We start from the raw sequence: 15857 nt of genomic DNA on the forward strand, positions 1-15857 counted from the left end.
AATTCAGGCCGGTTTCAGAAGAGGACATGGAACCAGGGATATCATTGCTGATGTCAGATGGATCCTGGCTGAAAGCAAAGAATACCAGAAGTATGTTTACCTGTGTTTTATTGACTATGCAAAGGCATTCGACTGTGTTGATCATAACAAATTATGGATAACATTGCAGAGAACCGGAATTCCAGAACACTTAATTGTGCTCATGAGGAACCTTTACATAGATCAAGAGGCAGTTGTTTGGACAGAACAAGGGGCTACTGATTGGTTTAAAGTCAGGAAAGGTGTGTGTCAGGGGCGTTTCCTTTCACCATACCTAATCAATCTGTATGCTGAGCAAATAATCTGAGAAGCTGGACTATGTGAAGAAGAATGGGGCATCAGGATTGGAGGAAGACTCATTTACAACCTGCGTTATGCAGATGACACAACCTTGCTTGCTGAAAGGGAAGAGGACTTGAAGCACTTACTAATGAAGATCAAAGACCACAGCCTTCAGTATGGATTGCACCTCAACATAAAGAAAACAAAAATCCTCACAACTGGACCAATGAGCAACATCATGATAAATGGAGAAAAGGTTGAAGTTGTCAAGGATTTCATTTTACTTGGATCCACAATCAACAGCCATGGAAGCAGCAGTCAAGAAATCAAAAGATGCATTGCATTGGGCAAATCTGCTGCAAAGGACCTCTTCAAAGTGTTGAGGAGCAAAGATGTTACCTTGAAGACTAAGGTGCTCCTGACCCAAGCCATGGTATTTTCAATTGCATCATATGCATGTGAAAGCTGGACAATGAATAAGGAAGACCAAAGAAGAATTGATGCCTTTGAAATGTGGTTTTGGCGAAGAATATTGAATATACCATGGACTGCCAAAAGAACGAACAATCCGTCTTGGAAGAAGTACAACCAGAATGCTCCTTAGAAGCAAGGATGGCGAGACTGTGTCTTACATACTTTGGACATGTTGTCAGGAGAAATCAGTCCCTGGAGAAGAACATCATGCTTGTGAAAGTACAAGGTCAGCGGAAAAGAGGAAGACCCTGAACGAGGTGGATTGACACAGCAATTGCAACAATGAGCTCAAGCATAACAAGGATTGTAAGGATGGCTCAGGACCAGGCAGTGTTTTGTTCTGTTGTGCATAGGGTCGCTATGAGTCGGAACCGACTCGACAGCACCTAACAACAACAACAACAAGATTATTAGTAGGGAGTCCTGGGGTGGCACAAACAGTTCAGCGCTTGGCTACTAACCAAAAAGTCGGCAGTTCTAATCCACCCAGGGACACCTCAGAAGAAATGCCTGGTGATCTACTTATGAAAGATCACAACCATTGAAAAACCCTATGAGGCAGTTTTACCCGCCATAAGTCGGAATCCACTTGAAGCAACTGGTTTTGGAGTCCCTAGGTGGTGCAAATGGTTAACGTGCTGGGTTGCTAACCAAAAAGTTGGAGGTTCGAATCCACTCAGAGGCACCTCAGAAGAAACACCTTGGTGATCTACTTTCAAAAAATCAGCAGTTGAAAACCCTGTGGAGCACAGTACTACTCTGACACACATGGGATCACCATGAGTCAGAGTCAGCTCCATGGCTTCTGGTTGTTATTAGTATGACTTTTCCCTGGGTGCTGATTATGATGATGACAATGATGATAATGATGGTGATGGTAGCTAACACATATGATGCCAGACACTATTCTCATTTATTGACTTATTCAACCCTTGCAACATTCCATGAAATAGGTACTACCATTATCCCTATTTCACAGATGGGGAAAACTGAAGCATGGAGAGGCTACAAGCCAAGGTCACCCAGCCAGTAAATGGAGGGGCAAGATTTGAACCCAGGCTATACAGTTCCACTACTATGCCCTGCTACCTCAATGCTGGAGGCCCCATCCCCCTTTCCACAGCTCCCCAACCTTCCTCACCCACCCCTCTGTCTGCAACACCCATAGGGGCTCCTTCCTGATCTACCCCGATGGAGATGTGTCACGGCCCCTGGTCCGGGAACGGCTTTGGGTCAACAGCGATTTCAACTTTGACAATGTCCTTTCAGCCATGATGGCCCTGTTCACTGTCTCCACCTTCGAAGGCTGGCCTGCGTGAGGGGCAGGGTCTCAAAGGAATGGGCAGGAGACTGGGCAGGGGTCTCTGGTGGATTGGATTTGGATCTCCTAAAAATGAGTGGGAGGGTCTCTTGGGGATGTGATGAAGGTCTCTTGAGACTGGATAAGGGTTTCTGGGGACTGGTGGTAGTAACAGAGGAATGGACAGAGGTCTGGGGGCTTGGGTGGAAGACCTCTAGGAATTCGGTAGAGGTCTCTGAGGGACTACGTAGAAGTCTAGAGAGGGCTGAGTGGGATTTGGGAGGACTGAGTTTGGGCGGCCTCAGGGGACTGGGTCGGGGGTCTCTGAGAAAATGGAACTAGAGATTCAGGTCTTTCCAGAGGGCTGTGCAGGGGATTTGGAGGTCTTTGGGGTACCAGCTGGAGATTTCTGGGGTGAAGGAGCAGGGTATTCAAGTTGATGGGGCAGGGGATTTGGTGATCTTTGGAGGTTTGTAGGGGCGTTCTGAGGAGCTGCATGGGGTCTCCAGGTGACTGGAGAAGGAGAGTTGAGGGTCTATGGAAATTTAGAGAATTTGGGGGATGTATATATTTTTTTATAAGGGTCTCTGAGTACCTGGGGAGCTGGAACAAGGGATTTGGGGGGGTCTTTGAGGGCCTGGTGGGGGCCTATTGGGGGATGTGTAGAGGTCTCAGGTGATTAGGGCAGGGTATTTGGGGGTCTTTGGGGTGCCAGGTAGGAGATTCTGAGGTGCTTATGATGAATAGTCTGTGGGCTAAGGAAGCTGGGATATCCCCTCACCTGCTCCTACCTCTGTCCCCCACCGACCCCTACAGACTACTATACAAGGCCATTGATGCACACGCAGAAGACAAGGGCCCCATCTATAATTACCATGTGGAGATCTCTGTGTTCTTCATTGTCTACATCATCATCATCGCATTCTTCATGATGAACATTTTTGTGGGCTTTGTCATCATCACCTTCCGTGCCCAGGGAGAACAGGAGTACCAAAACTGTGAGCTAGACAAGAACCAGGTGACTCCTGACCCCTAACACTTTACCTATGGCCACCAACCCCCCAATGCCTCCTTGCCTCAGGACCCCACTGCTCACTCATGCCCTCCACCCGACTGCAGCGCCAGTGCGTGGAGTATGCACTCAAGGCCCAGCCACTCCGCCGCTACATCCCCAAGAACCCATATCAGTATCGCGTGTGGGCCACTGTGAACTCTGCTGCCTTCGAGTACCTCATGTTCCTGCTCATCCTGCTCAACACGGTTGCCCTAGTCATGCAGGTCTGAGCTCTCCACCCCACCCCTGCCAGACACCTAACTGTATTCGCCTCACACAATCCCTTGGGAACCCTTAGGAATGTTCTAGGTGCAAGTAACAAAACCTCCACTGACTGTGGCTTAAGCTATAGAGACATTTGCCACATTTCTTCAAATCTAAGGCCAATAATTGTAAGTTGCATCCTGATTTCAGAGATGTTAAACCCAGTGTGAAAAAAATGGCCAATGGCAATTGAAGTTACTGTTGGTTTTAAAATGCACTCCAGTTTCAGAAATTCTAAATTGTGAAAAGATGTGCGTCCTAGAGTCAATAAAATATAATAGTTACCTCACATAACAAGAAGTGTAGAGGCAGACTGTTTTGCTCATTGCTCATCTGGGACCCAGGATGTCTATCTGTCTACTTAACCATTCTTAACAAGCTGGTTTTCATTCTCATGATTGTTGCTTTATGGTCACCAGATGGCTGCCACAGCTCCAGGCATCAGAACTGCATTCAAGGCAGGAAAAAGGAGGGAGGGTTGCACCAGGGGGCTCTCTTCTCTCATTTGAGCCTTTTATTGAAAAACAAAATATTTTTTCACAGAAGCCACCCGACCAGCAGCAGACTTATGTTTATGTCTCATTAGTCAGAAACTGGCCTTGCCTAGCTGCAAAAATAAAGGCTGGGAAATCAAGGACTTGGCTTTCCTGCATCCATAATGGGAGGCAGACAGTGTGAAGGGTTTGGCCAACCCATAGTGCTACTACATCCCCAGACTCACCTCAGTCCAGGCCAGGAAAGGTTTAGTTGGTGGATGGGTGTGCCATCTCTGCTTCAGGCTCTGTCCCCACACCCAATTTTCTTCCCCAGCACTATGAGCAGACTGCTCCCTTCAACTATGCCATGGACATCCTCAACATGGTCTTCACTGGCCTCTTCACTGTTGAGATGGTGCTCAAAATCATCGCCTTCAAACCCAAGGTGCACCCCAGCCCTAGACCCACTCCCAGTGTGTGAATTCCTTGGAGTTGGAGCTCATTGAAGAACTGTCACGGAGGCAGCCACCAGGAAGTCAGAAAACTGGGGAGTGGGAGGGATATAGGTATAGGCCCATTATGTGATGCAAGTGGGGCCCTGCCTCCTCAATGCCCCCTACTGCTACTGCTCCCCTTCCTAGCTTCCTAGCTCTGAGAAGACAGGGCACTGCTTTCCTCCTGCTACAGCATTACTTTGCTGATGCCTGGAACACATTTGATGCTCTTATTGTGGTGGGCAGCGTGGTGGACATTGCCGTCACTGAAGTCAATGTGAGGATTGGCCTCTCCACTAACCCAATCTCCCCCCACAAACCTTCCCCCACCTCTATCCCAGGGCTCTCTTTCACATGGGCGAGTGGCTCCCACTCACATCTACCCTACTCCTGGAGACTCAGTGCTCCTCATTCTAGTTATATCTCTTCTGAGTCCCTAGCCCCCACTTTACCAGCTCCCTCATTCCATTTTGCAACCCATCCACTGACTCCACCATCTCCTAAAATGCCTCTCCTATTATTTCTGTTATCCCCTTCATTGCCTCTACACCCCTCTCCAATGGCTTCATCATCTCCACTGTCTCCTGCTTTGGCTGCATCATCTTTTCCGACTCCTTCATTGGCTCCATTTCCTCCACTGACTCTATCATCTTCAACACTGGGTCTTTCACGGCTCTGTCATCGTCACTGACTACACCATTGGATCCATCGTCTCCTCAATTGGATACTACGTGATTCTATCATCTCAACTGACAACACTGATGGTCCTGTATCTCCATAATGGCTTCTCATTTGGGTCCTCCATCGGATCTCTGATCTCGCATCTCCATTATCTCCACTGATTACACCGCTGGCTCCATCATTTCCTCTATTGGCTCGAATATCACTCCTACACCTTTACACTCTCCTTTCCCTTCCACCACCATTACCAACTTTTTCCCATAACCATCTTGATCCACTACCACATAACCTTCCCGGTCAACCTCTGCATAAACCATCTCCAATATCTACTCCATATTTCTCCTCTTATTCATTTGGGCCTGTGTTCTCATCATCTCCTCTTGACCATCCATCCTTCTTTAGAATGGTGGCCACCTTGGTGAGGTATTCTCCCACTTAAAACAGGGGATCTCTTTTTTCCCACCCACTCTCCTTTCCTTTTTTCTTGGGAGTCCTTAGAGATGCTTCCTGACCACCCTGGGGCCTGAGTTCTGAGAGATTTGGGGGTGGGAGGGCCAAGGGATGAGACAGGGAGGTGGTTAGGGCAAATGTAGACTGAGCACATCCACCATACTCCCAACCCCAGAGCTCTGAGGACAGCTCCCGTATTTCCATCACCTTCTTCCGTCTTTTCCGAGTCATGAGGCTGGTCAAGCTTCTCAGTAAGGGTGAAGGGGTCCGCACATTGCTCTGGACATTCATCAAGTCTTTCCAGGTAAACCTCCACCCCATTCCTTTGACCACCCCCTCACCTTTACCTTCCATCTCTCAGCCTGCCCTTTACCACCCCCAGAACTACAAGTCCCAGCATGCCATACCCATCTCCAATCTACCATTCCCAGCTTTCCCTCTTCTCTGGGCTCCCAAATTCCCAGCATGCCTCTGGCCTCACTGGCCCTACTCTATTCTATTTTATACTGTTTATGGGTGGATCCTATGCCCCATTTGGGGAGATACTGGTAGTCCTGGGCACTCTGGGATGAACCATATCTCCCAGAGCATGCCCAGGCCCTGGGGAGCAGTGCATTCTGGGGCTTATAGTTCTCTGCCTGGACCTGAGCATCTATCCTCTCACCCCACTCCCATAGGCCTTGCCCTATGTGGCTCTTCTCATTGCAATGATATTCTTCATCTATGCAGTCATTGGCATGCAGGTGAGTGGGAACCCTTAGGGGCATCCATCAGGCACCCCTTTGTTGGGGGAGGGGGTCAGAATAACCCAAAGTGGGTGTAGTGGGTGGAAAGAGAGAAATTGGATGACCGTGGGTCAATCCACATCTGTGAAATGGGATCAGCAGTGCCTGCTTGGCAGGGTTGTGGGAAGCCTACAGGCTTTATGAGGTGTTAAATGGGTGGGAACTTGTGGGGGGCATCCCTCCAACACAGCCCCTGCGCACCCACAGATGTTTGGCAAGGTGGCTCTTCAGGATGGCACGCAGATCAACCGAAACAACAACTTCCAGACCTTCCCACAGGCTGTGCTGCTTCTGTTCAGGTGACATCAGCCTCAATCCCCAGGATCCGCCCCCCCGCCCCGACCGGGTACCCACATACCTTCTCAGGACCCCAGACTGCCAGTGTTATGGAAATCACAGGGCAGTATGGGGCTCCATATACCCAAGACCTCAGCCTTCCCTCTTCTGAACTTAAAATGCCACCCCTTCTCGGGCCTCAGTGCTCCATCTGTAAAATGTGAACCTGACTGTCATCAACATGGTTACACCAGCTGTGAAAATATTGAAACGCTGTATGTGCCAGATATAGTCCCTGGAGAGAGATGTGGGTCATCTCACTCCCCCAGCCTCCACAACTCCACTCAACACAATATCATAGCCTTCCCTCCAGGACACCACCCTTGTGTGACCCCCAGGTGTGCCACTGGTGAGGCATGGCAGGAGATAATGCTCGCCAGCCTTCCTGGGAATCGGTGTGACCCTGAGTCTGACTTCAGCCCCGGCGAGGAGTTTACCTGTGGCAGCAATTTTGCTATTGCCTATTTTATCAGTTTCTTCATGCTCTGTGCCTTTCTGGTGAGAACCATTTCCCACAACCACCACTACTGCCATGGGGACTGGCTCTGAGGGGCCCAGCAAATGACCAAATGAGGTGGGGAGCCCAGATCTTCAGAGTGGGTGAGGGGGGCTGGCCTGATGACTAGATCAACCCAGAGACTCGTGACCCAATGACCATATAAGTTCACCCCAGCCTCCCACTAACACCCCTCCCACCGACCCTGCTCTGTCCTTTGCCTAACCCCCTGCCCATTGCTCACTGGCCCACAGATCATAAATCTCTTTGTGGCTGTGATCATGGACAACTTTGATTATCTAACCAGAGATTGGTCCATCCTGGGCCCCCATCACCTGGATGAATTCAAGAGGATCTGGTCGGAATACGACCCTGGGGCCAAGTATGCCCTCTAACCCTTGACCTGGGATCCCAGGGTTCAATGCACTGTACCACACAGTCCTCCAGCCCCAGAACCTCTGACTTATGCCCCCCACTACCTAGTCAATAGATGCCCCAAGGGTTCCACTGCTCCTGTCTTCTGCCCTCCCCAACTGCCCACCGGTTCTTCTATGGCAGGATCTGGGGGTGGGAAGGCAGTTACGAGTTTGTGGGGTATTGAGAAAGGGCTAGAGGGAATATCATCATCCCAGAGGTGCCTCTCCGCCCCCTCCTCACCTGCCCCAGGGGCCGCATCAAGCACCTGGATGTGGTTGCCCTCCTGAGACGCATCCAGCCCCCACTGGGATTCGGGAAGCTGTGCCCACACCGTGTAGCCTGCAAGGTCTGTCTCCCAGGACTCCGAGAGGGCTATTTACCACGTGACGGGGGTGGGCAAAAGACCCTGCCTTGGGTGGGGAGGGAGTGTTTGGTAGCATACTCAAAGGTTTCTGCCCCTGGGCATTCATGCCTGCATATCCAGCATTTGCCTAGAGTGGGTCTATGTCTCTGGTATATGTAGAGGCTTGTGGCGATGAACATGCCCCTCAACTCAGATGGGACAGTGACATTCAATGCCACACTCTTTGCCCTGGTTCGGACGTCCCTGAAGATCAAGACAGAAGGTGTGACTGGGGGACAGGAGGAGGAGAGGATGTGGGGAGCAAACCCATTGAGTGGTGGGCAGCACCCCTAGCTCTGAACCTCAAAATGGGTGACTTTGGCCTTTCCAGGCCTATTTTCCCAGTGGGGGTGGTATGTGGCTATGGTAGAAGTTTGTGAAGCCCCCCGCGCCAACAACAACAGTGAGTGGGCAGCTATGAAGTGTTCATGCCACACATACCCCAACTCAGGGAACCTGGAGCAAGCCAACCAGGAGCTGCGGACTGTCATTAAAAAGATTTGGAAGCGGATGAAGCAGAAGCTTCTAGATGAGGTCATCCCCCCACCAGATGGTGAGCAAGCCCAACCCCAATTCCTTAAGCCCACCCCTGAATGTGAGGTGATTACTCACCACAAGAAAACTAGCACTGGGCAGGGTGAGGGGGAGTCCATGCTGGTGGGCAGGGCTGGCGGGGTCGGGGGAAGGACCCTTGTGTAACTTCGCCTCCTCTCCCTCACCCCAGAGGAGGAGGTCACCGTGGGCAAATTCTACGCCACATTTCTGATCCAGGACTACTTCCGCAAATTCCGGCGGAGAAAAGAAAAGGGGCTACTACGGACTGAGGCCCCCCCAAGTACCTCCTCTGTTCTTCAGGTCTTCAAGGCAGGGCATGGCCTGGGTGGAGGGGTGTGGAAGCATCGTGCTTGGAGCTGACCTTCCTCTTTATCTTATGAAACCCAGGTCATGGATGAGGAAACTGAAGCCCCAGGACCCACAGAAAGTCTGGGGTGGCCTAGGGTCTCCTTCCCCCACCCCATACTTCTGCATGGGAAGCAGGCTCATCGAGGGGGTGTTTCAACCCTAAGCTGCCCCACTTCCCTATTTTCCACCCCCATAGGCTGGTCTGAGGAGCCTACAAGACTTGGGTCCTGAGATCCGGCAGGCCCTCACCTGTGACACAGATGAGGAGAAGGAGGAACAGGGGCAGAAGGGAGAGGAGGAAGAAGATGAGAAGGATCCAGAAACCTACCAAGTGAGGACAAATTTTTACTCTCTCAGGAACTCATGGTGGTAAAATACTCCCTGGATACCCTGAGTGACTTTGACACTGTCCTGGGAGAACCCCCCGCCCCCAGCAATGGAAAAATATTTATTTGGTACCCACCATCTCCTGTTAGGGAACAAGATCCAGATTTGGGCCCTGGGGAGCTCATGGACCAGTAGGGGAGACACACTATATGACCAAGTGACTTAGATATAACCTGGATGCAACACTCAGTCCTGTGGATTCTCCACAGGCCCCAATAGGCTCCCAGCCCCCATCTCGTCGGAGTTCCATGATTTCTGTGTCTCTGCCTGTTGGGGACAGACTCCCCGACTCACTCTGTCTTGGGCCCAGTGATGACTATGGGAGGACTTCCAACTCCAGACAGGCCAGTATGCCCCAGACTGGATTCCACACCTGCAGGTATTGGCAAGGGCCTGGTGGAAGATCGTGGGGGGAAGGCAAGAACTAGATACTGAATAAGGGTAATTCAGGGGTCATAGGAGGAGGAGGAGTGCCTAGAGGGCCGTGAAATGGGAATTTGGAAAGGATGGAGGAGATTCAAGGGCTCAGCTGGGAATAGAGGGTACCAAGAGATTCATGTGGGAAAGGCAGCATGGTTTAAAGGAAAAATCATATGACATGGAACTAAATGGGTTTAAGTTCAAATCCCGACTCTGCCATTTGCTAACTAAATGACCCTGGGCTAGTCACTTAGTTTTTGTGATCCTCAACTTCCTCATCTGTAAAAGGGGGAAAACAGCACTTACCTCACAGGGATAATGACAGGATTCAATGAAGTAATGCATGTCAAGTGCCTAGCTTTTACAGCCTCCTCCTCACCACCCCTCTCACACCCTCAGTCCTTGTGTTGCAGCTGTCTTTTCAACTGGCCAATTTTGAATTTTTTAAACTTTGGGTCCTTCTAACGAGACAAAGCATCTATTAAGAAAGCCCATGTACACTTTACAATGGTTAATTGTTAACTTTATGTTATATGAATTACCTCAATTAAAAAAAAAAGCCCAGTGTTTCTGTAGAGGATGGGGCATGGGACAAGAAGTAGCCAGGGGCTTCCGACATCTAGTTCAATTGGCATAGTTTATAAAGAAAATGTTCTACATCCTACTTTGGTGAGTAGTGCCTGCAGTCTTAAAGGGTTGTGAGCGGCCATCTAAGATATTCCACTTGTCCCACCCCATCTGGAGCAAGGGAGAATGAAGAAAACCAAAGACACAAGGGAAAGATTAGTCCAAAGGACTAATGGACCACAACTACCGCAGCCTCTACCAGACTAAGTCCAGCACAACTAGGTTGTGCCCGGCTACCACCATTGACTACTCTGACAAGGACCACAGTAGAGGGTCCCAGACAGAGCTGGAGAAAAATGTAGAACAAAATTCTAACTCGCAAAAAAGACCAGACTTACTGGTCTGACAGAGACTGGAAAAACCCCAAGAGTATGACACCTGGACACCTTTTTAGCTCAGTACTGAAGTCACTACAGAGGTCCACCCTTCAGCCAAAGATTAGACAGGCCCATAAAACAAAAATAGTCTAAATGGACACACCAGCCCAGGGGTAAGGACGAGAAGGCAGAAGGGAACAGGAAAGCTGGTAATGCAGAACCCAAGGTCAAGAAAGGGAGAGTATTGACATTCATGGGGTTGGCAACCAATGTCACAAAACAGTATGTGTATTAATTGTTTAATGAGAAACTAATTTGCTCTGTAAACCTTCATCTAAAGTACAATAAAATAAATAAATAAAATAAAAAGAAGTAGCCAGGGGCCCAGGGTCACCTCGTGGAAGGATCTGATCTGCCTAAAATGCCTCATCTTCCCCAGGAGAAGCTCAGAGCCTCTCATTTTCACAATCCCAGAAGAAGGAAGTTCTAAGCCCAAAGGAACCAAAGGGCAGGACAAGCAGGACAAGAAAGAGGAAGCCTCTAACCTGTACTCTCACCGAGACACGTGAGATGAGCCCATGAGCCACATATGGGAGGGTGGGGCTGATGTGCCCATCTCCCATACCCAAGCCTGAGCTCACCCCATCCCTCCCTCCCACACAGGCTCTCCTACCTAGATGAGCAGGCAGAGACACCCCCACGCCTGGTCCTTTTGCCACCTCACAGACCCCAGAGATATGTGGATGGGTACCACGCCCCCCATCGCCGTCTGTTGCCCCCCACCCCTGCAGGTGACAGCGGGAGTGGGCCCTAGAAGCCCCCCAAGGGCCAGCAGGGCAGGCAGCTGGGGAGGCACTGATGTCTCTCTTTGTCCCCGGTGCTCCACCTGCCCCCAGGTAGGAAGCCCTCCTTTACCATCCAGTGTCTGAGGCGCCAAGGCAGCTGTGAGGATTTACCCATCCCAGGCACCTATCATCGTGGGCGAAATTCAGGGCCCAGCAGGGTGCAGGTGAGGGGGGGATCTGGAGGGGTGGGGGTAGCCTAAGCTGAATTTATTAAACATACTACATGCCAGGCCTTTCTTAAGAATGAGGCATGTATGAATGCACATAATCTTCACTATACCTGAGAGGTGGGTACTGTTGTTACCCCCAGTTCACAGATGAGGAAACTGAAGCCCAGAGAGGCTTACCCAAGATCACACAGCTAGTAAGTGGCAGAGCTGAGATTTGAACCCAGGCCTTATATGCTCTTACATAAACTTGTTTGATTTACACCCATTCCGTTTCATTCCAGTTGTGTACTGGAGGTAAGTGGTAGGCGCAGGACTGAGTACTAGACCCTCACCCCTCACATCACACCCATCAATTACTGCCTTTCTGGTGTTTATTCTGGCCCAGGGTTCCTGGGCAACCCCTCCTCAGCAAGGTCGGCTCCTATACGCCCCGCTGTTGTTGGTGGAGGAGGGTGCAGCAGGGGAAGGGTACCTTGGCAAATCCAGTGGTCCACTTCGTACCTTCACCTGTCTTCACATGCCTGGAACCCATTTGGAGCCCAACCATGGCAAGAGGAGCAGTGCTGACAGCCTGGTGGAGGCTGTGAGTCCAGAGGGTGCATGGGCAAGAGGGGTGGGGGAGGAGAGAAGGAGGAGTTTGAGGAGAGAAAAGGGGTCCCCAGACTCTGTGTAAGGGGTCCTGGCAGTGCAGTGATTAAGCACTGGGCTGCTAACTGAAAGGTCGGTTGTTTGAACCCACCTGCCGCTCTGCAGGAGAAAGATGTGGCAGTCTGCTTCCATAAAGATTACAGCCTTGGAAACCCTGTAGGGCAGTTTTACCCTGTCCTATAGGGTTGCTATGAGTTGGAATCGACTCGGAGGCAACTGGTTTTAGTCTCTGCGTTGTGTATATAGATATCCTGTTGCTTTGCAACATCTGCTCAGCCTGATGTGTACACCTCTGTTCCCACTGACTTCCCTGCATACCCTCATGAAAAAAAAAACATTGCTGTTGAGTCGATCCTGACTCATAGTGACCTTATACAACAGAGTAGAACTGCAACATAGGGTTTCCAAAGAGCGGCTGGTAGAATAGAACTGCTGACCTTTTGGTTAACAGCAGATCTCTTAACCACTGTGCTACCAGGGCTCCTGTACCCTCATGGGACACCCTTATGAGTAGGAATCGACTCGACAGCAACGGGTACGGGACCCTGTATGTGCACAACTTCATGTTGTCGCTCTCTCCTCTGGCAACACTGATGCCATCTGTACCCCCTAGGTGCTCATCTCTGAGGGACTGGACCTCTTTGCCCAAGACCCACACTTTGTGGCCCTGGCCAAGCAGGAGATTGCGGATGCATGTCGCCTGACACTGGACGAGATGGACAGTACCGCTAGTGACTTGCTGGCACAGGGGGCCAGCTTGCTGTATAGCGAGGAGGAGTCCATCCTCTCCAGCTTCGACGAGGAGGATCTGGGAGACGAGATGGCCTGCATCCACGCTCTCTGAATTCCCACTCCTCCCCCACTGCTCAATAAACCTCCTGCCCTCCTTTTCCCAAAGGGAGACAGGCTTGGACACCCCCCTGTGTTTCAGTATCTCTGCACTGGGGGCCTGGGGCTTCCCAGAGGCTCCCATCCATCCACCCTGTTCCAACCCTCAGTCACTGCCCACACATGTGTATTTCCAGAAACCAGGACAGCCGGGCGTGATTATTCAGTGTCAGGGAAGGAGGGGGAAGGAGAAGGAAGAGACAGCGGCCAAAAAAAGCTGAAGACAGAGTTGAGGTGTGGGTGGGGGTGGGGGCTCGACAGAGACAAAGAAAAGGGGAGAGGATGTGGTAGGGCTTGAATGAGGACAGGGGGACCATCAGAGATTTCACAAGAGGTCAGCCAGGTCAGACTGCAGAAGGACAGATGTATAAGAAAGAAAGCATGATGAAACTCAGAGGACAGTCCTGCCAGTAGAAAGGCCCATGGGTTAGAATTGGCCTGGCATATGATGCATCTTGGGCAGAGGGGTCCTCTGCAGGCATCAGGAAATTAAGAGAGGCTAAATTGGGATCTCCCTCCTCCCACCTGAGGAAAAGAAGAAAATCTAAATCTACTGATAGAAGACATGGGTGACAGCAAAAGGCTGGGTTTCCAGCCCAGAGAAGCCCACTCAGGGCCCACCTGGCTTTCCCAAGACCACCTAAGAGTAACCCACTCTCCGCCCACACAGATCCCAGAGCTCTTCTGCTTCCTGCTCCACTTTTAGTCACAGCCCAACCTTTGGGTTCTCATTCGTTCAGTGACAATTTATCAAGCACTTACTGGATGCTGGAAACCCTGGGTGCATAGCGGTTAAGTGCTATGGCTGCTAACCAAAAGGTCAGCAGTTCAAATCCACCAGGTGCTCCTTGGAAACCCTATGGGGGCAGTTCTACTCTGTCCTATAGGGTCACTATGAGTCGGAATCGACTCGACGACAATGGAAAATGGGTACTGTATGCTAGGCACTGTTCTAGGTTTCCCTCAAAGCAAACCGAGCTGGCTTAGAGATGTGTACTTGTCCAGAGTAGTATTCTGCCTCACTTCAGAGGAATTGGAGGCAGTGTTGGGAGTGGTCCGAGATGGGGTCCCCACTGAGGAGGATCTGACTTAGGGTCTCCTCCTAGCTCTCAGAGCAGAGGCTTGTCATTGCCATAATTTGTGTCAATTCAGCCAGGTCTGAAATTTGGGAAAATCCAGAATCGGAGAATGGCACTCAGAACATAGAGATACACTAAGCCTTGAAATATGAGTTGGAATTTTGGCCCTGTTGTCTAGAACATGCACAAAGGTTTGAAGTGATTGGGCTGGTGTATTGTGGGAATAGCAAGTCATGGGCAGGGCACAGAGAGTGAAGGGAGGCTGTTCAGGGTGAGGTGGGAAAGGCCACCTGAGGCCAGAACATGAAGAGCTTTGAATGCCAGGCACCAAGCTCTGAGATTTTTCCTGAAAGCTGTGGGGACCCATGGGAGGGACTTGAGTAGAGTAGTGACATAGTTAACTTTGCATTTTAAGTAGAGGCTCTGACTGCTGTGCTGAAAACAGAAAGGAGGAGGGAGAAACTGGAGATGCTATAATTGGAGGGAATAATGGTGGCCTTAGCCAGGGGAAGTAGCAGATGAGAAGTGGGTGGATTCCAGAGATGTGTAGGAGGTAAAATGGACTGTTTATTGGACTCTGCTAAGTGCATTACAGTGGTTATCTTGTTTAATCAGTACCTAACACTATCCCAACATTATTAAACCATCTTACATGCCCAAGGTCATATAGGACTAAACATTAGAGATGAGATTCAAATTCAAGCAGTTGTGTGCCAAAAACTATGCTCTTTAACCCCTCCTGTATACTGCTTCCCCCAATATGACAACATCTGGAAATTCCATTAGATGTTTGTGTGAACTTTTATGTGTGTTTTTAAAAATAGGTATACATTCAGATGGTTCAAAATTCAAAAGGTGCAAAGGGGTATAAAGTGAAAAGTTTCCCTTTTCTCTAGAGGAAACCAGTGTTATCAGATATCTTTCCTGCATGTGTAAGATGCTGTGCTCATAAATTAGCACAGTGGTTAAGAGCAACACATGCTGGAGCCAGACTTCCTGCATTCAAATCCTGGTTCCACCACTTACCAGATGTGTGATCTGAGGCAAGTTCCTTCAACTTTCTGCACCTCAGTTTACTCAGCTGTAAGAAGAGGGTAGTAGTAGTACCTACCTCATAGGGTTGCTGTGAGGATTAAATGAGTAATATACATGAAGTTCTCAGAACAAAGCACACAATTTAAATGTTAGCTATTGTCTCTGTGATATAATCCCTCCCTCTTCTTTGTACCCAAGTCCCACGTGGTTTGGCATCTTTTTACTTAAATATCTTGGCAACCATTCTATATCTCTATATTGTTATTAATGACAGCTGCATAATAGTCCATTTTGTGGTTGTATCAGAGTTTATTTAGACAAGTCACCAGTAATGTGCACTTAGGGAGTGTCCACTCTTTCCTATTATAAACAGCGCTGCAGTGTATCTTATATATACATCTTTTAGCACATGTATGAGTCTATCTGGAAACCCTGGTGGCATACTGATTAAGAGTTAGGCTGCTAACCGAAAGGTCAGCAGTTCAAATCCACCAGGCACTCCTTGGAAACCCTATGAGTCTGTCTGTAAGAGAAATTCCTAGACTTGTAAATGCTGAGCCAAACAGTATATGAATTTGTTTATTTGC

The 15857-nt window shown here is 49.7% G+C and overlaps 1 protein-coding gene across 1 annotated transcript in view; it reads left to right on the forward strand.

Annotated features, from left to right (window-relative positions):
• The window catches only part of CACNA1F (calcium voltage-gated channel subunit alpha1 F), a 28155-nt gene extending 15043 nt beyond the window's left edge, over positions 1-13112 (forward strand). Inside the window, 22 exon segments of the mRNA XM_049871770.1 lie at positions 1964-2110; positions 2912-3113; positions 3215-3373; positions 4224-4334; positions 4577-4660; positions 5467-5487; positions 5690-5818; positions 6192-6257; positions 6507-6598; positions 6974-7133; positions 7386-7513; positions 7798-7894; positions 8072-8174; positions 8403-8504; positions 8676-8806; positions 9051-9185; positions 9451-9620; positions 11045-11152; positions 11269-11396; positions 11502-11614; positions 12006-12203; positions 12882-13112. Of these exon segments, the coding sequence (XP_049727727.1) occupies positions 1964-2110; positions 2912-3113; positions 3215-3373; positions 4224-4334; positions 4577-4660; positions 5467-5487; positions 5690-5818; positions 6192-6257; positions 6507-6598; positions 6974-7133; positions 7386-7513; positions 7798-7894; positions 8072-8174; positions 8403-8504; positions 8676-8806; positions 9051-9185; positions 9451-9620; positions 11045-11152; positions 11269-11396; positions 11502-11614; positions 12006-12203; positions 12882-13112 (2815 nt within the window).
• The last annotated feature ends 2745 nt before the right edge of the window (positions 13113-15857 follow it).

The sequence above is a fragment of the Elephas maximus genome, chromosome X, assembly GCF_024166365.1.
Source record: "Elephas maximus indicus isolate mEleMax1 chromosome X, mEleMax1 primary haplotype, whole genome shotgun sequence".
In the NCBI taxonomy this organism is placed as follows: domain Eukaryota; kingdom Metazoa; phylum Chordata; class Mammalia; order Proboscidea; family Elephantidae; genus Elephas; species Elephas maximus.